Consider the following 19,919-nt stretch of genomic DNA (forward strand, 5'->3'; position numbering starts at 1 on the left):
AAGTAACTCAGTATTTCCTAGGCATGCTTTGAGTTTCTCTCTTTTTTTTTTTTTTTGAGACAGAATTTCACTCTGTTGGCTAGGCCAGAGTACAGTGGCACGATCTTGGCTCACTGCAGCCTCTGCCTCCTGGGTCGAAGCAATTCTCCTGCCTCAGCCTCCCGACTAGCTGGGGTTGTAGGTGCCTGCCCCCACCCCCGGCTAATTTTTGTAGTGTAGTAGAGACAGGGTGTCACCATGTTGACCAGGCTGGTCTTGAACTCCTGACCTCAGGTGATCCACCCATCTCAGCCTCCCACAGTGCTGGGATTATAGGCGTGACACTGGGTATAAAATTCTCTCCATGAAATCCTTTTTCTTCACGATTTTGAAGGCATTGCTCTTTTGTCTTTTTTGTCCCAGCATTACTATTGGGAAGTCTGAAACATTCTGATTGCTGACCTTTTGTATGTGGCCTGTTTTTCCCCTGTCACTGGAAACTTGTAGGATCTTTTCTTGGTTCCCAGGTTTCTGAATTTTCCTGATGATGTGTTTTGGTGTGGGTCTTGGTTTTCAGTAAAATCGTATGCTCACACATCCTTGTACCAGTGAGAATACCATCTAGTTCACTAAATACTAAAAGGAGCAGGTGTCAAGCATACTCACTATGCCTTGCCCAACCACACCCACCAAACTATCTTAACCCCCTCTGTTTGTGTGGTCTCCGTCTGTCCTGTTGGAGACATTTCCCAGATACTTGATGATTTTTAGTTGTTTGTTTACAGTTGAGAATGGGGTTCTGAAAAGGTTTTTGGAAGCCTTGAGTCCATGAGTGCATTTTGGAAACTATGAGTTCACTATAGGGTGGTCTGGCTGGAATGTTTCCTTGTCAATCTGCTTGTGTCAGTACTTCTGGTCATCTTCTCCTGGCTGGTCAGATGGCCCAGAGAAGGATTTATCCATTCATTTGAAATATATTTATTGGGTGTATACCCCAGGCACTGGGACATAGCAGTGAACAAAACTGGCAAAAATTCCTGCTCTCATGGAGTCCATGTTCTGGTGGAGGAGATTGGCCATAAATGAGATAAATAAGTACATGTAGTATCTTAACCAATGATAAGTGGTAAGGAGAAAAATAAAACAGGGAGGGTAGATATAAAAGCATTGGAGGAATGAGGTTGAATTTTGAGGTGACATGGCCTAGCCAGGGAGATGCCTTCTGAGTAAAGACCTGAAGGAGGTGAGGGAATGAGTCTGGGTTATATTAATATTAGGGAAGAGAGGTCCAGGCAGAGAGAACAGGTGCTGAGGTACAGGTGTGTAGGGTGTGGTTGGGAATCACACGGGGCCCATCCAGATTTTTTTTTTTTTAAATTTTGGAGACAGAGTCTGATTCTGTCACCTAGGCTGGAGTGTAGTGGTGCAGTCTTGGCTCACTGCAACCTACGCCTCCCGGGTTCAAGTGATTCTTCTGCCTCAGCCTCCCAATTTGCTGGGATTACAGGTGTGTGCCACCACAGCTGGCTAATTTTCGTATTTGTTTTTTTAGTAGAGATGGGGGTTTCATGATGTTGGCCAGGCTGGTCTCAAACCTCAGGTGATCTGCCCACCTCGGCCTCCCAAAGTACTGGGATTGCAGGCATGAGCCACTACTTCTGGCCCATCCTGACTTTCACGTTCACCCTGCTCACTGCGTGCAGCTGCCCGTGTAAACATATTCATTTCCTTCGTTATCTGTCTCTCTTCACTAAATTGTGTGAATAAATAAACCTAATGTGTTTTAGGAGAGGTTTCATCTAGAAGGTAAAAAGAAACAAACTTGTCTCGGTATCCAGAAAGTGTCTTCATTTGTCTGAAAAAATTAATAAGAAGGGGATAAGGCATAATTATATTCTGATTTTAGAATTTTTTTTTTTTTTGCCATTTTTCTGCCATGATTTGTAGGTTCTCCTAATCCAGTTGAGATTATTCATAAAATAAAAGCAACATGTCCCTTTTTTCCCCAAGAACATTTTTTAACTTTTACATTTTCATTTAGAAAGAAAGGTTTTGGTGGAACTGCAGGAATGGCGTTTGTGGGAACAGTGTGTTCAAGGAGCCACGCAGGCGGGATTAATGTGGTACGTTGTTCTTGATGTTTAACTTTGGATGTTTGCACTGGGACAATATCTAGCATTTATTGACTGTGTACTTCCTCTCCTGGTGCTTAAAACGATATTTTGGGTGTTATGAGGAACACAGTAGAAGTGGCAGATGGGTTCTTTCCCTAGAGACTGGGTCAAGTTTTTAAATATGTATTATGTGTTTATTAGCTTTTTTCTTTTTTATTTATTTTATTTTACTTTAAGTTCTGGGATACGTGTGCATACTGTGCAGGTTTGTTACATAGGTACACATGTGCCACGGTGGTTTGCTGCACCTATCAACCCATCATCTAGGTTTTAAGCCCCATATGCATTAGATATTTGTCCTAATGCTCTCCCTCCCCTTGTCCCCCACCTCCTGACAGGCCCCAGTGTGTGATGTTCCCCTCCCTGTGTCCATGTGTTCTCATTGTTCAGCTCCCACTTATGAGTGTAGCTCTTTACTTTTTATGGGTGAGGAAACATGTACTCCATTTTAGATAATTAAATTAGAACCATCAACTTGTTTTCCTATAAACTACCATGAGTAATCTCTTGGTGCTAAAGTGGTTATCTCTTGCTTGAAGGATCCATGTCCATCATCAGTATGTGATTCATGTTACTTTCTTACTAGACTGAAATGTATAAAGACTGTTGTTGGATGCTTGATTTATCATATAGGCTGTCAACAGTGTAGTGAATAAATTTCCATTTGTGAAAAAATAATCTGAGCAGCAAAACATTTTCTTTGCGTTCAGAAACCTAATTACTACCTTCCTGTTCTGAACAGTTTGGGCAAATCACTGTGGAGACATTTGCTTCCATTGTTGCTCATGAGTTGGGTCATAATCTTGGAATGAATCATGATGATGGGAGAGATTGTTCCTGTGGAGCAAAGAGCTGCATCATGAATTCAGGAGCATCGTGAGTACTTGGGTTCTTTTTTCTTCTCCTTTATATGGTATTATAGATCCATGTTTCTTACACTGTGAGGGATATTCATGTCTACATTGGGAAAACAGGAAATGTTATTTCTGGTTCGCTGAAATTAATTACATGACACACCAATGATAAGTCTTTTTTATTTTTTCCAGCCTTTTAGATTCAGGGAGTACATGTGGAGGTTTGTTACCTGATGTATTGCTGAAGTCTATTTTTAATTTAATAATTCCAGAGAGCTTTAAGAAGGCAACACTTACATAGACACAAGTATGTAACTACACTTTTCTGTAAACCAATTATAGACTGAAAGTGTAAGAACGTGGCAAAGTTTATATCTGAATTAGAAATTAGGAGGGAGTTTCTGCTAGGTTCAGTGTGGATTAGATTACACTGAAGGACTGTGTAAGAAATTTCTTCACAAACCTCTTTTTGAGAAAGTGCTGCATTGTCACTGTAGGTAGAAGAGATCCTGACATATTTCTATTTACAAACCCTGTTTTATAAAGATAAAGGTGGGAGGCAAGACAGAGAAGAGCAGAGAGAATGGTTAACATTTATTAAGCTCTTTTTATGTGCAGGCACTGTTGTAGGCTTTTAAAAGGTGTCCACTCACTTAGTACTTATCAGTGAAATGAGGTGCACATACTTTATCTCCATTGCAGATGAGGAAACTGAGGTCACACATCCAAACTGCTGACTGGGATTCAAAGTCAGGAAGTCAGAGCCTGTGATCTGATCTTAGAACCCTTTCCTGTCCCAGAGCTAAAAAATAATTATAATAGAAGGTCCCGTGGTGGTTGGGCATCAGAAATGTAGATTTCTAATGCAAATTCATTGTAATGCCAGCGAGGCTCCTTCCTGATTTAGAAGGCAGGAGTCTTAAGCAGAGACCTGAACCTAACTGTAGTGCATACGTGTGTAGCTGCTGAGCCTGAGTGAAAATTAGATATGAGAGATGGTATCTTTAACAAATACAGGACAGACATGGTGGCTCATGCCTATGATCTCAGCACTTAGGGAGGATTGCTTGAGACCAGGAGTTCAAGACCAACCTGGGCAACACAGTGAGACCCTGTCTCTAAAAAAAAAAAAAAATTAAAAAATTAACTGGGTGTGTTGGTGCGTGCCTGTAGTCCCAGCTACTCAGGAGGTTGAGGCAGGAGGATTACTTGAGCCCAGGAGTTCAAGGCTGCAGTGAGCTATGATTGTGCCACTGCATTCCAGTCTGGGCAACAGAGCAATACCCTATTTCAAAACAAACAAAGAAACAAACACACATGAAGATTTCACATAGGGAATATCTGTGGCTGCAAGTGTTCATGCCCCTTCCCACCTCCCTCAGGCTCCTGAAGCAGTGACAGAGTAATAAAAACTTCTGTCAACCAGCCTTTCAGCTGAAGATCTGAGTGGACAAGACAATTTTAATCACATGCTAGTATAAAGGGAAGCACTCAAGCAGAATTTACAGTTTTTGAACAAATACTAGGCTCAAAAATAGATATGGAAGAGTTAAAATAGTACTTACAAGAATTCATGCTTCATAAAAAAAAAAAAAATTAGGTACTTAAGGAAAGTCATATGTTTGTAAAAGATTTCCTGTAGGAGAGGGAAATAAATTTAGGATTTGCTTTGGCCAGCAGTGAAGTTGAGAAAGACGTCAGTTCAGGGAAACAAGAAATGAGTAATGAACAATGAGGTAAGTCAATAGATTAAAATAAAAAAGAAGCATTCAGAGGTAAGGAGGGAATGTTATGAAACAGTGCCATAGTGGAATTTAATATGGTATAGGGAGCAATGAAGAGTGGACCCATACTTTATTCACCAACTTGTGAAACATTTATTGAGCACTGACTACCTGCTAGACTTTGTTCTCGGCACTTGGAATACCTCAGTGAGTTAGATTGACTCACCCTTCAAGGAGTTTACATTTGGGGGGGAAGACAATCTATAAATGTAAGAAAATCAATAATAGAGAGTGTTAGAAGGCGATAAGTGCTATGGGAAATAAAATAGAGCAGAATGTGGAGGATTGGGAGGGCTGAGGGTAGTGAAACAACAGAACAGGCCTCAGTATGACAAAACTGGATGTTAATAACAGAAACCTGAGTGAGTTGGTATTTAAAACCACTCCCCTAAAGTAAACCCTGTGTCAAACAGACTTATAATTAAAATATTTTGAGGAGAATGGTATTTTGAATATTATATTTAAAACTTAGTGCATATTGACATTTAAATATGAAGATAACATAATCTCAAATTTAAGGTATCCATCATTTTCCCCAAGGGAAGAGCCAAAAAAGTGTTGTTGTTGTTGTTTGGTTGGTTGATTTGAATGTGTATAAACTTGCTAGGGATACAGTAGATAGAAAGGGAGTGAACTGTTTGTTACTGGATCTTGGAGAGTCTCTGTAGCTACAGGGGAGACTGACCCCATAGGAGTTGAGGTAGAGGGACACTGATGACATGAGGACACTGATAACATGAAGTAGAGGGACACTGATAACACTGATAATAGAGACCATTCCAGGGGAATTATTCAGCCTTATTCTCCCAGTGACTTCTTATCTCTTGAATAGAAGTGGCCAAAGTGAGTACCTATGTCTTGTCCAGTTTAGTGGGAAAGCTTTTGATTTTTCACTGTGGAGTATGATGTTGGCTGTGGGCTTTTCATATATGGCCTTTATTATATTGAAGTGATTTCCTTCTTCCTAGTTTGTTGAGATTTTTTGTTGTGAAAGAATGTTGAATTTTATCAAATGCCTTTTTGGCACCTGTTGAGATGATTATGTGACTTTGATCCTTGATTCTGTTAACGTGGTGTTAATACATTTTTGTGTGTTGAACCAGCCTTGTATCGCAGATATAAATCTCACTTAGTTGGAGGGCCTGATGTTTCTGATGTGTTGTTGAGTTCTATTTGCTAGTATTTGTCTCGAGGATTTTTACATTTATGTTGCTAGGGATATTGACTTATAATTTTCTTTTCTGGTTGTCTCTTGTCTGACTTTGATATTAGGGTGATGCTGGGCTCATAAAATGAGTTTGGAAGTGTTCCTTCCTCTTCAATATTTTGAGAAGACTTTTTTTTTTTTTTTAGCAGTTTTAGGTCCGGAGAATAATCAAGAGGAAAGTAGAAAGACTCCTCTCATACACTTTCTGTCCCCACACTTGCATAGTCTCCCCATTTCAACATCCCTAAACAGAGGGGTATGATTGTTAAAACTGACGAACCTACATCGACACATGTGGACTTCTCAAAGTCCATACTTTATGGTTCACTCTTGGCGTTGTGCATTCTATGGGTATGGACAAGTGTATGATGATAAGTATCCCTCATTATGGTATCATACAGAATATACCCATCGCCCTGAAAAATCCTCTGTGCTCCACCTGGTCATCTCTCCCTACCCCTTCAACCCTTGGCAACTGCTAGTCTTTTTACTGTCTCCGTAGTTTTGTGTTTTCCAGAATATCATATATTTAGAATCATGCAGTATGTTGCCGTTTTACATTGGCTTCTTTCACTTAGCAATATGCATTTAAGGTTCCTCTGTGTCTTTTCATGTCTTTATTTGTAGTGCTGAATAATGTCCCATTATTTGGATGTACCACAGTTTGACCATTTACCTACCGAAGGACATGTTGGTTGCTTCTAAGCTTTGGCAATTATGAAAAAAGCTGCTGTAAGTGTCTGCGTGCAGGGTTTTGTGTGACCATGTGTTCAGCTCCTTTGGGTAAATACCAAGGGATGTGATTGCTGGATCATATGTTAAGAGAGTATGTTTAGTTTTGTAAGAAACTGCCAAATTGTCTTCCAAAGTAGCTGTACTACTTTGTATTCCCACCAACAGTGAATGAGAATTGCTGTTGCTCTACATCTTTGTCAGAATTTGGTGTTGTCAGTGTTTTGGATTTTGGCCATTCCTATAGTCATGTAGTGGTATCTCATTGTTTCAATTTACATTTCCCTGATGACATAGGATGTAGACGATCTTTTTGTGTGTTTATTTGCCTTCTGTATATCTTCTTTGTGGCATCTGTGAAGGTCTTTGGCCCATTGTTTAATCAGATTGTTTCTTGTCTTATTTTTTAGTTTTAAGAGTTCTTTGCATACTTTGCATAAGAGTCTTTTATCAAATACGTCTTTTACAAATATTTTCTACTAGTCTGTAGCTTATCTTCTCACTCTTTTAATATTGTCTTTCACTGAGCATACATTTAATATTTTATTTTATTTTTGGGACAGAGTCTCCCTCTGTCGCCCAGGCTGGAGTGCAGTGGCCAGATCTCAGCTCACTGCAAGCTCCGCCTCCCGGGTTTACGCCATTCTCCTGCCTCAGCCTCCCGAGTAGCTGGGATTACAGGCGCCCGCCACCTCGACTGGCTAGTTTTTTGTATTTTTTCAGTAGAGACGGGGTTTCACCGTGTTAGCCAGGATGGTCTCGATCTCCTGACCTCGTGATCCACCTGCCTCGGCCTCCCAAAGTGCTGGGATTACAGGCTTGAGCCACCACGCCTGGCCCATTTAATATTTTAATTCTTTCATGGACGATGCCTTTTGTGTTGTATCTAAAAAGTAATTACCATATCCAAGATGATCTAGTTTTTCTCCTATGTTATTTCCCAGGAATTTTAGAGTTTTGAATTTTACACTTAGATCTTTGATCCACTTGGAGTTAATTGTGGAGGATGTAAGATCTGTGTCTAGATTTATTTATTTATTTTTTGCATACGAATATCTAGTTGTACCAGCACCATTTGTTGAAAAAACTATCTTTTATGTCTTTTGTCAGAGATCAGTTAGCTGTGTTTGTGTGGGACTCTTTCTGGGCTCTCTGTCTTGTTCTATTTGTCTTTTGTTTTGCCAGTAACACAGTCTTTAAGCTTGTGCATGCATCATGTAGTTCTCGTGCCGTGGTTTTCAGTTCTATCTGGCCATTTAAGGTCCTCTCTACACTGTTTATTCTAGTTAGCCATTTGTCTAATCTTTTTTCAAAGTTTTTAGCTTCCTTGCGATGGGTTTGAATATCCTCCTTTAGCTCGGAGAAGTTTGTTATTACCGACCTTCTGAAGCCTATTTCTGTCAGCTCCTCAAAGTCATTCTCTGTCCAGCTTTGTTCTGTTGCTCTGAGGAGCTGCAGTCCTTTGGAGGAGAAGCAGCACTCTGATTTTTAGAATTTTCAGCTTTTCTGCTCTGGTTTCTCCCCATCTTTGTGGTTTTATCTACCTTTAGTCTTTGATGCTGGTGACCTACAGATGGGGTTTTGGTGTGGATGTCCTTTTTGTTGATGTTGATGCTATTCCTTTCTGTTTGCTAGTTTTCATTCTGAGAGTCAGGTCCCTCAGCTGCAGGTCTGTTGGAGTTTGCTGGAGGTCCACTCCAGACTCTGTTTGCCTGGCTATCGCCAGTGGAGGCTGCAGAACAGCAAATATTGCAGAAGAGAAAATATTGCTGCCTGATCCTTCCTCTGGAAGCCTCATCCCAGAGGGGCACCCGCCTGTATGAAGTGTCAGTCGGCCCCTACTGGGAGGTGTCTCCCAGTTAGGCTACATGGGGTTCAGGGACCCACTTGAGGGGGCAGTCTGTCTGTTCTCAGAGCTCAAACACTGTGCTGGGAGAAGCACTGCTCTCTTCAGAGCTGTCAGACAGGGACATTTAAGTCTGCAGAAGATTCTGTTGCCTTTTGTTCACCTATGCCCTGTCCCCAGAGGTGGGGTCTACAGAGGCAGCAGGCCTTGCAGAGCTGTGGTGGGCTCCGCCCAGTTCGAGCTTCCTTGGCTGCTTTGTTTACCTACTCAAGCCTCAGCAATGGCAGATGCTCCTCCCCCTGCCAGGCTTCTGCCTTGCAGGTCGCAGGTCAATCTCAGACTGAGGTGCTAGCAGTGAGCAAGGCTCTGTGGGCGTAGGACCCCCCGAGCTAGGCACGGGATATAATCTCCTGGTGTGCCATTTGCTAAGAACGTTGGAAAAGCACAGTGTTTGGGTGGAATTGTCCTGATTTTCCAGGTACAATCTGTCATGGCTTCCCTTGGCTAGGAAAGGGAAATCCCTTGACCTCTTGCGCTTCCTGGGTGAGGCGATGCCCTGCCCTGCTTCAGCTCACCCTCTGTGGGCTGCATCCACTGTCCAACCAGTTCCAGTGAGATGAACCAGGTACCTCAGTTGGAAATGCAGAAATCACCATCTTCTGCGTCTGTCACACTGGGAGCTGCAGACCGGAGCGGTTCCTATTTGGCCGTCTTGGAATGGCAACACAGTCTTGATTACTGTAGCTTTAGAGTAAGTCTTGAAGTTAGGTACCACCAGTCCTCCAACTTTGTTCTTCTTTTTTACTATTATATTGGCTATTCTGGGTCTTTTGCCACCCCATGTAAACTTTAAAGTCAGTTTTATCTATATTCACAAATTAATTTGCTGGGATTTTGATTAGGATTGCATTGAATGTATAGATCAAGTTGGGGAACCGACATCTTGACAATATTGAGTCTGCCTGTATGTAAGCATGAAATATCTCTCTGTTTACTTAGTTCTTTGATTCCTTCATCAGATAGTGTTATTGTTTCCCCATAGAGATCTTATACATATTTTGTTAGATTTATAACTAACTCTCATTTTTGGGGGTCCTAATGTACCTGATATTATGTTTTTAATTTCAAATTCTACTTGTTCATTGCTGGCATATAGAAAAGCAATTGACTTTTGTATACTAACCCTGTATCCTATAACCTTTCTGTAATTGCTTTTTAGTTCCAGGAGTCTTTTTCAATTCTTTTTGATTTTATATATAGATGATCATATTATCTCTGTACAAAGTTTTTCTTTCTTTCCAGTCAGTATACCTTTTACTTCCTTTTCTTTTCTCACTGCAGTAGCTAGGACTACCAATAATCTGATTCTGCTTTACCTTCCTCATATTTTTTTTTTAGTGTTGACAGTGTATTTATTTTTATTTTTAATAGTTATGCTTCTAAAACATATTTAAATTTTATTTTTAATCCAAATTGAAAATATATTTTATAATTATATCACTTAATATATTTATATTTACTGTAATTACTGATACATTTAATCAAATCTAAATGCCATTGATTATAAGATATAGCACTTTTTACATACCACTGAGAATGAAATATGGTGTCAATGAAGTTAATACTTCAATTGTAATCTGAAATGAATCTCAGTCTCAAAGTTATTTAAATATGAAAATAATGTTTTAGAATCAATTAAATATAGCATTTGGGTTTAAATCTACCATCTTATGTCTTTCCTTTATTTGTCTTACTTCTTTTATGGTTTTATTAAACCATAAAGTAAGTTTTATTAAAACTTATTTTATAAAATGGTTTTATTAAACCATTAAGTCTTCGGTCTTAAATATTTAAGTTGATGGATGTTCCAATTGCCCTGATTTGGTCTTTACACATTGTATGAATGGATCAAGTGATTACATGTATCCTGAGAATATATACATCTACTGTGTATCAGTTAAAAATGGGACGACAACAACAACAACAACAAAATCTTCTGTGTTATTTCTTTTGGGTTGATAGAGTGTTTTTACTTTTATTTTCACTTTGTAGAAATGGGGTCTTGTTATGTTGTCCAGGCTGGTTTTGAACTCCTAGGCCTAAGCAGTCCTCCCACCTTAACCTCCTGATGTGCTGGGATTACAGGCATGAGCCACTGTGCACTGCCAGATAGTGATTTTAGCATATACTGTTTTCCTTCTAGACATATTTCTAGAATGGAAATTATACAGTCTTTTATTTTTTTTTAAAGTTACCCTAGAAATTGTTACATATATTCTTGATTTATCTTGTCTACCGTTAAATCTTATCCTTCCCCACACAGTTCAAAGACTATATAGTACTTTAACTCCGTTCATCACTTTCTTGACTCATATAGCTGTGTGCCAGGAAGATACTAGTGATTGTTGAATGAAAATTGTTTATCATTATTCATTTAGATTTTGACTACTGCCCTTGCTCTTTGGTCCTCTTGCATCTCTGACCTTCCATTTGGTGTCCATTTTTAGGTCTGATCAAAGAACCAATTTTGACTTTCCTTTAGTGTGTGTTTAGTAGTAGTATATCTCTTAGTTTTTGTTTTTCTCCTCAGGGTGTCTCTATTTCTCTCTCTTTCTTGAGGATATTTTTGTTGAATATAGAGTCATCATCAGTTATTTTTCATCATATTGGGATTTTTCCATTGTCTTTTGCCTTCCATGTTGTTGAGATGTCAGATGTCAGACCATTATTCCATTGAAGTGTCTCTCTCTATTTACCTATGGCTGTTTTCACAATTTTGTCTTCAAACGTTTTTTTGAAATTTCATTATCATGTTCCTATTGTAGAAAGAAAAAAAAAACATGCATACATACATATGTAAGGTATATATAACACATTTACACATATAAGTCTTCATATCCTGCTTAGAAATTTTTTAGTATTTTAAAGTTTGTGGCTTGATATTTTTCATCAGTCAGAAAATTCTCAGTCATGTCTTTACATATTGCTTCTTTACATATTGCCTGTGTACACAGGGTGTCTGCACATTTGCTGTGTCTCTTATGCCTCTGTGATTCTAGTGAACTGTGTGTTAGACCTCACTATGTCTCCTTTGTCTCTTATTTTTTAAAATATATGTTTCCTATCTTTTTGTGTGTTTTTTTTTTTCTTCTGGGTAATTTCTTCTGATATCTTTCACCTCACTGATTTCTGCCTTCATATGTATTTTGTCTGTTGTTAAACTTATCCATTGAGTTATTAATTTTGCTTATTTCATTTGTCAAATTTCTGTCAGGTTCTTTTTCAAATCTGATACTAGTTTTGTAGATTTTAGTTTCCCACCCAAATTTTCATGCTTGTCACTTTTGCCCCTGATCATAGTAAGCATAAATGTTTTATGGCTATCATTTGATAATCTTAGAACTAGAATTAGGAGTCTTTATTGGACTCTATCTGCTCAGTTTTTTCTTTCTTGTAGTGTATTGTGGCTTCATGTGGTATTTTATATTGTGTAGCCATTATATTTAAAATTTTTTTAAAGAATAATTTCTAGGCCGAGCGCGGTGGCTCATGCCTGTAATCCCAGCACTTTGGGAGGCTGAGGCAGGCAGATAACGAGGTCAGGAGATCGAGACCATCCTGGGTAACACGTGAAACCCCATCTCTACTAAAAATACAAAAAAATTAGCCGGCCTTGGTGGCGGGCGCCTGTAGTCCCAGCTACTCAGGAGGCTGAGGCAGGAGAGTGGCGTGAACCCGGGAGGTGGAACTTGCAGTGAGCTGAGATCGTGCCACTGCATTCCAGCCTGGGTGACAGAGCAAGACTCCGTCTCAAAAAAAAAAAAAAATTTTTGAACTAGGATGAGGTTATGCTAGGTAATTTTTTTTTCTTTTATTTTTCCTCAGATTCCTTTTTACTACCAAGGTGATACTAAACTTTCTTTTTTTGAGGGCAGATTTCCTACCCTCTGCTTCGCAGGCTATTTAATAAATATTAATTTTCTATCATTTTGTTTGGTGTCTTCTTTTTTTAGATGCCAGTGATGTTGTAGATGTTTCATTTTTTTCCCGTCAGATAACTCAGTCTTTGGGTTCCAGTTCTATTTAATAAAATGCATAATCTACCCTTGTAATAAGATTTTTTGTTATTATTTATGATATTTTGGGGACAGTGGTATTCTCATGCGTTGCTCTTAGATTCCGGAAAGTGTGAGTTGCTCTTCCTGGAAGGTGCCTTTCTAGAGAATTGACTTTCTTGACTCTGCCCCTCAATGTCATCTCCGTCAGCAAGTTTCCATAATCAGGTATTTTTTTTCTTAATCTAATTCAGTACCAGCACTTAGAATCTTCTCTTAAGACTTCCTAATCCTAGGCTGTGGGAATCAGCATAGTAATGGTGGAAATGTGTTCTGGGAATTTTCAGAGTACTCAAAGAAATAATGTTTTAAATGATAGTGGAAATTTTTTCTTTGTCGTTTCCAGGTAAAACAGTTTCATTATTGTCAATCTCCTTTTGAAGCCATTTTGGGAAAATCACCTAGATGTGAGAAAAGAGAGGAGGAGAGGCTATAAATCATTAATATTGTGGAGTCTAGAGGTGATAGAGAGTAGAAATACTTGAGTTGCTCTTCAAGCCACGTTATCAGGTGAAAGATCACTCTTTTTGTTGCTGTAGGTGCCAGGCAGGGATGGCTAGTGAAAGGGCATCTTCACTGTGGCCTCCAGAGCATTTTAAGGTGTCACCAAAGGCCAACACAGGGGGATGTTGTTACTATCTCCATCTGTTAAAAAGCACCAGAAATGTCTATGATTTTGTTATGCTTTTTAGTTCTATAGTCAATTCATTGTGGGTGAAACTTTTTTTTGGGGGTAGATTGCTGAAGGATCAAGCATTTGAAACACTGCTTATGAGAAAATATCTTTCAATTACGAAATAATGAGCATATTTAAAAAACAACTTGTTTAAAGGTGATAGACTTTATGTAGGTTAAAATTAGGGACGAAAATATAGGACTGTACATATGCCTGCACAAGTTCTATGGCCATTGTCTAAATATATATAATTTAGAAATATATATTTAGGTAGCATATATATTTAAATATATATTTAAGTGTGTGTATGTGTGTTTTTTTTTTGTTTTTTGTTTTTTGTTTTTTGTTTTTTTTGGAGACAGGGTCTCGCCCTGTTGCCCAGGCTTCAGAGCAGTGGCATGATCATAGCTCACTGCAGCCTTAAACTCCTCCCACCCCAGCCTCCTGAGTAGCTGGGACTACAGGTGTGCACCACCATGCCCAGTTTATTTTTTGTAGAGACAGGGTCTCACTGTGTTGCCCAGGTGGCGTCGAACTCCTGGGCTCAAGTGATCCTCTTGCCTTAGCTTCCCCAAGTGTTGGGATTACATTATTAAATATATTCCTACAAAAAACATTATTGCATGTATACCATGTAGCAGGCACTGTACTTACCACATAAAGATTAACAGTACAAAATAAAAAACAGTTACAAGCCTCTGTTTAAACTGCAGTCTCCTTTGTTTATCAAATAATTACTATATACTGCTTTGACATTTTTACTTGATGTCTAGGCTCAAACTCCTGTGGTCCGTCCTAAAGTCATCCTAAAATCTGATCTACCCGTAGTCTTCCCCATGTGAATTAATGGTAACTCCTTCCTTCTAGTATCCCAGGACAGCAGCCTGGGAGTCATTCTTGATTTCTCTTTTTTCTCACTCTTCATCTTAATGGCTGTTCCTTTAAAACAAAAGCAATTCAACCACTTCTTACAGCTCCCACTGTTATCATTTTGGTCCATCATCATCTGTTTAGTAGATTTCTCTAAGGGCCTTCTTTGTAGTCTTCCTCCTTAGTAGAACAGGTATGGTGATCCTATTAAAACATTAGTCAAATCATGTTACTCCTGCTCAACACTTTCCATGGTCTTCCCCTTCTAACTTCCCTATTTGACTTACAGTAGAAAGCCACATTCCTACAATGGCCTATTCCCATCTTTGCTGACTGTGTCTCTCATGACTCATTTCCTCACTGACTCAGTCTGCCAGGAAAGCTTCTACCTCAGAGTTTTTGCATTTGCTATTCCTTCTCTCTATAATGTTTTTCTCCCGGATACACAGTTTTGATTGAACTCTCACGGGTTTGAGATGCCTGTCCTGACTACCCTTTTAAAATCACAAGCATCCCTTCCTCTGCAGAGCTCATCACACCCACACTCCCTCACCTTTTTTCCCCATAGCATTTATTACCTTGTAATATGCTACCTAATTTATTATATAAGTAAATCACTGAATCATAATCATAACCTTTACAGAGGCAGGGATTTTTATCTGCTATTTCACAGTTTCATCCCTTGTACCAAGAAGAATGCCTTGTACATAATAGATATTCAGTAAATATTTGTTGAATGAATGGTTGGTTGATATTGCATAAAAGGACTCCTCCTTACAATATTCTTAGTAGCAAGAAAAAGAATAAGGAAGACAAGTCTTTCTGTTCTTGTTAAAAGCCTTGTGCTAAGTCTTTTCTTTCCATGAGTCAGAATTTTGCCTTTGCCTATTCTTTTGTCTCAAACCATTGATAGTTTATGTTCTTTCTTTTTTCTTTCTCTGCCAGCGAGTCTTTTAAAATCCTTCCACATCCCACATCTATAGACTTTTTTTTTTTTTTTTTTTTTTTGGTCAAACAGCAGTTAACAGTACCAAAATGTTTTAGGCAGACTGCATTCCAATCCAAGAGGCAGGAGTCAGTACTATCAACTTTTCTGCAAACCAGTTAGCAAAGAAGAGTTTAACATGACTGCTCAGGGCGAAAAATATGTTTCTTAGAGTTCCTTGGATGTACAAAAGACCCAGCCATAGATAGAGCTGCTTCTTCATTAACTAGAATGCAACATAACTTTCACTCCTGCTGCTACTTCTGGTACCATTGCTCAAACTGATGAAAAAGAGATTCAGGGTACCAAATTCCCCTGAAAAAATACAAATGTATATAAGATATAAATTTTATTGTATTTAAGGTGTACAACATGTGTTGATATAAATATAGATGGTGAAATGGTTAGTCAAGCAGATTAACACGTCCATCATTCTGCATTGTTGCCCATTTTTTGTGTGTGTGGCAAAAAGCACCTAAAATCTCCTCTTTTAGCAAAAATCTTGAATGTAATACAGTATTATTATCTATAGTCCTCATGCTGTACCTGAGATATCTAGACTTGTTTGTCCTACATATCTGCTAGTTTGTATCAGACTTACATGTCCCATTTCCTCCACCTCCACCATAATTAGTGTTTTATTTTCTGTCTCTGGGTTTTTGACTTCTTTTTTTAGATTCGAAAATAAGTGAGATCATGCAACATTTTTCTTTTTGTGTCTGGCTTGCTTCATGTAGCATAACATCCTCCAGGTTCCTCCATGTTGTGGTAAATGTCAGGATCTCCTTTTATAAGGATGAATAATAATCAGTCTTATATGTGCCACAGTTTGTCCATTCAGCTGTTGACAGACACTTTGTTTGTTTCCATATCTTGGCTAATACTGCACTGAAAATGGGAGAATGAGGTGGTGTTTTCATTTTCTTTGGGTGTGTACCCAAAAGTGAGATTGCTGGGTCATATGATAGTTCTGTTTTTAATTTCTTTAGGGAACTCCTATTGTTTTCCACAGTGGCTGCACCAATCTACATTCCCACCAACAGTGCTCAAGGATTCCCTTTTTTCTGTACTCTTCACTTGTCACCTCTTTTATTTATTTATTTGAGACGGAGTCTCTCTGTTTCCCAAGCTGGAGTGCAGTGGTATGATCTTGGCGCACTACAACCTCTGCCTCCCAGGTTCAAGCAGTTCTCCTGCCTCAGCTTCCCAAGTAGCTGAGATTACAGGTGTGCACCACCACACCTGGCTAATTTTTGTATTTTAGTAGAGATGGGGTTTCACCACGTTGGCCAGGCTGGTCTCAAACTCCTGACCTCAAGTGATCTGCCCGCCTCGGGCTCCCAAAGTGCTGGGATTACAGCGGTGAGCCACCATGCCTGGCCATTTTTGATGGTAGTCATCCTAATAAGGGTGAGGTGATATTTCATTGTGGTTTTGATTTGCACTTCTTTGATGATTAATGATATTGAGCATCTTTTCATACACTTGTTGGCCATTTTTATGTCATCTTTGGAGAAATGTCTATTTAAGTCTTTTGTTCATTTTAAAAATGGAGTTATTTGTTTTTCTACTATGGAGTTGTGTGAGTTCTAAAAAATGTAGTTTGGATATGAGATACATGGTTATAAGATACACCTTAACATGGTTTGCAGAGATTTTCTCCCAATCTGCAGACTTTTCATTTCATCGGTTATCTTTGCTGTGCAGAGCTTTTCAGTTTGATAGCTATAGTAATCAAAATGGTATGGTAGTGGTATAAAAACAGACATGTAGACCGATGGAACAGAATAGAGAGCCCAGAAACAAATCCAAACGTGTAGTCAATTAATTTTTGACAAGGGCACCAGGAGGATACAATGGGGAAAAGATAGTTCCCTTCAATAAATGGTTCTGGGGTAACTGGATTTCTACATGCAAAAGAATGCAATTGGACCCTCTTCTTACACCATACACAAAAATCAACTCAAAATGGATGAAATACCTAAATGTAAGACTTGAAACCATAAAACTTTCTAAGAAGAAAACATTGAGGAAAAGCTCCTTGACATTGGCCTTAACAATGATTTTTTGGATATCACACCAAAAAACTCAGGCTACAAAAGTAAAAATAAAATAGAATTTTAATGTGACATGGATTCCTCAAAGATATAGGTGGTGTATAGGTCTATTTTCCACTAGTTTTCAAAGGTAAAAGCAGCCAGTGGGACTATCTGAAAGTATTTTATAGTCATTGAGTAAAACAGTAGCTAAAAAGAAAATCCCAGGTAGGACATATCAAAATTGCATTTGTATAAATCTCACATAGCTTAAGTGGGACATTTCTTAAAGGCCAACTAACCTTCAAAGTACTAACCATGGTTCCCAGGAATTATCATAAAAGTTATTATATGTAAAGCTCAAACTGAAAACTTGTCATATAGGAGTAGCTGAAATTCTATACTGCGCAGTCTGCCTCTTGATGGTCAGTGTGTATCTGAACTGGAGTTTTCCATTTGCATTATTTTTGCAGAGCTCCTAATAAGTGGTAATGGGCATGGGTGAACAGAAAAATGTTATCCTTCAGAGTAGAAAAAAGACTGGAGACAACGTACAGCTACCTTCCAATATTTGAAGAACCTTTACTGTGTTAGATAAATAAAACTTTATTTTTCATGGGACTAAATAATTTTTAAAGTCTCTTCTGATGCTGAGAATTATTTTGTATTTCAATGTAAGTGATATTTTGGAAGTACAATATATTGTAAGAAAATAGTGAATTATTATATAGTAGCTGAAGTCATGTTCAATATTTATCACGAGTAGGTGTGAATTCTCATTTCTGTGCACATAATTATTAGCCTCTTTTCTGTCATTTAAAATATGCACTTTGTGGGTTAAACACATGACTTAACATTTTCAAAGTGAGTAATCGCTGTGACATAAGATCTTTTTCTTAATGTTTATTATAGGGGTTCCAGAAACTTCAGCAGTTGCAGTGCAGAGGACTTTGAGAAGTTGACTTTAAATAAAGGAGGAAACTGCCTTCTTAATATTCCAAAGCCTGATGAAGCCTATAGTGCTCCCTCCTGTGGTAATAAGTTGGTGGACGCTGGGGAAGAGTGTGACTGTGGTACGCCAAAGGTCAGTTTAATTTTTGATTTTTGCTTTGTAAAATTGCCATGATATTTGCAAGAAATAAAATTGCTTGTTTTGGGCAACTCTGACATAGGGGCTAAAGTAAAATTTAGCGGCACAATGAGGATTGTTATTTTGTTTGTATGGCTGTGTTCCAGGGATTGGTCATCTCCTTCTTCTCAGAGTATGACTAATGGTGCCATCTGTTTTGAAGTCAGGGAATGTGCCATGTTTATTCTCTCTTCTTTTTTTTTGCTATCTTCTATGATTTATGGTTATTAGCTTATTTGGTTTAAAGAATGAATTTCACGTGGCTCTTTATTTGTAAGCTTTCGCCATTCTGGTACTGCCATTGCAGGAATATTTATTTAGCTGGACTCATTTTAAAAATGAATTGGAGCTGGCCCATCTTCCAGAGTCCTTCAGTATTCAGAGTTCTTGCTACTCAAAGTAGCACTCTCTCTTTGTTAACCTTCAGTGTATGTACTGGTCTCTGGCTTTTTGACCTGTTATGCACACTCATTGCTCTAAACCCACGCCCATCTTTGTTAGGATTGTTCCGTAGCCATATTCCTTACCATACTTAGCCACGCTCCTCTCAACATGGCCTGCTTGAGCCCTTTCCTCCTAGGCCTTGTCTTAAGTTTGAAAGACACTTGTTCAACTGTATGTAAGTTCTACTGTATTCTCAATCTTCTCCACAAGTGCGTCTTTTTCTTCCCTACCTGACCATGCCTGGCTTTTACCAGGTGACTTTGCTTTCCAGAAATGTAGTATGTGTCTTATGATGGAGCTGTGTTGGGCTTTTGTTGCAGTATTGATGCACGTCAGGGACTTTTGGTAAGTATCTTACACAGTATAACCCTCATAATAACCCCAAGAGATTGGTAGTTTTAATAGTCCCATTTTCAGGTGAGGAAAATGAGACCTGAGCAGGTTATGTTTAATTTCTAAATTAAGATGCCATCAGGATGACTAAGACCTTTCTCTTTCTAGGCATTCTTAACTTCTTCCTGAAGTATTTTATTAGTCTTTTCTCCCAACTTCACAAACAAACTTACTGAAATAATAATCTATATTTGCTTCTTGAGCTTTCTCACTACAAAATTACTCTTAAAAATACTTCCTCCCCCTCAAATATCACAGGGTGTTTTTTGGTATAAAAGTTTCAAATAGGGCTGGGTGTGGTGGCATGTACCCATAATCCTAGCACTTTGAGAGGCTGAGGTGAGAGGATTGCTTGAGGCCAGGAGTTTGAAACTAGCCTGAGCAATATAGCAAGACCCTGTCTCTTAAAAAAAAAACAAAAAAAAACCCCGAAAAGCCAAATAGTCTTAGTTATCCAGAGGCTGAGGCAAGGAGGATTGCTTGAGCCTAGTAATTTGAGGTTACAGTGAGCTATGATTGGATCACCGCACTCCAGTTTAGGCAAGAGAGTGAGACCCTGTCTCAAAAAAAAAAAAAAAAATTCAAGTAGTAAGTAAAAGCAACTTTACACACCTTTATTTCCCCCATAAATCTCTTACTTCCTTTTTATTTTTTATAAGTTTGATGTATTTCTTTTTAGACTCTATTGCATACAT

General features: G+C 38.6%; 1 protein-coding gene across 2 annotated transcripts in view; it reads left to right on the forward strand.

The window, feature by feature from the left end:
* Positions 1-19,919, forward strand: part of ADAM9 (ADAM metallopeptidase domain 9) — a 113,131-nt gene that overhangs the window by 26,498 nt on the left and 66,714 nt on the right. For both annotated transcript variants that reach the window (XR_003732332.2, XM_001092710.5), the window contains exons 10-12: positions 2,021-2,102; positions 2,896-3,029; positions 18,171-18,342. Coding sequence is in view for 1 of the 2 variants with exons in the window: in XM_001092710.5 (XP_001092710.2) it covers positions 2,021-2,102; positions 2,896-3,029; positions 18,171-18,342 (388 nt within the window). In the remaining variant the exon portion in view is untranslated. The remainder of the gene's footprint in view (positions 1-2,020; positions 2,103-2,895; positions 3,030-18,170; positions 18,343-19,919) is intronic.

Source organism: Macaca mulatta, chromosome 8 (genome assembly GCF_049350105.2).
Source record: "Macaca mulatta isolate MMU2019108-1 chromosome 8, T2T-MMU8v2.0, whole genome shotgun sequence".
NCBI lineage: Eukaryota > Metazoa > Chordata > Mammalia > Primates > Cercopithecidae > Macaca > Macaca mulatta.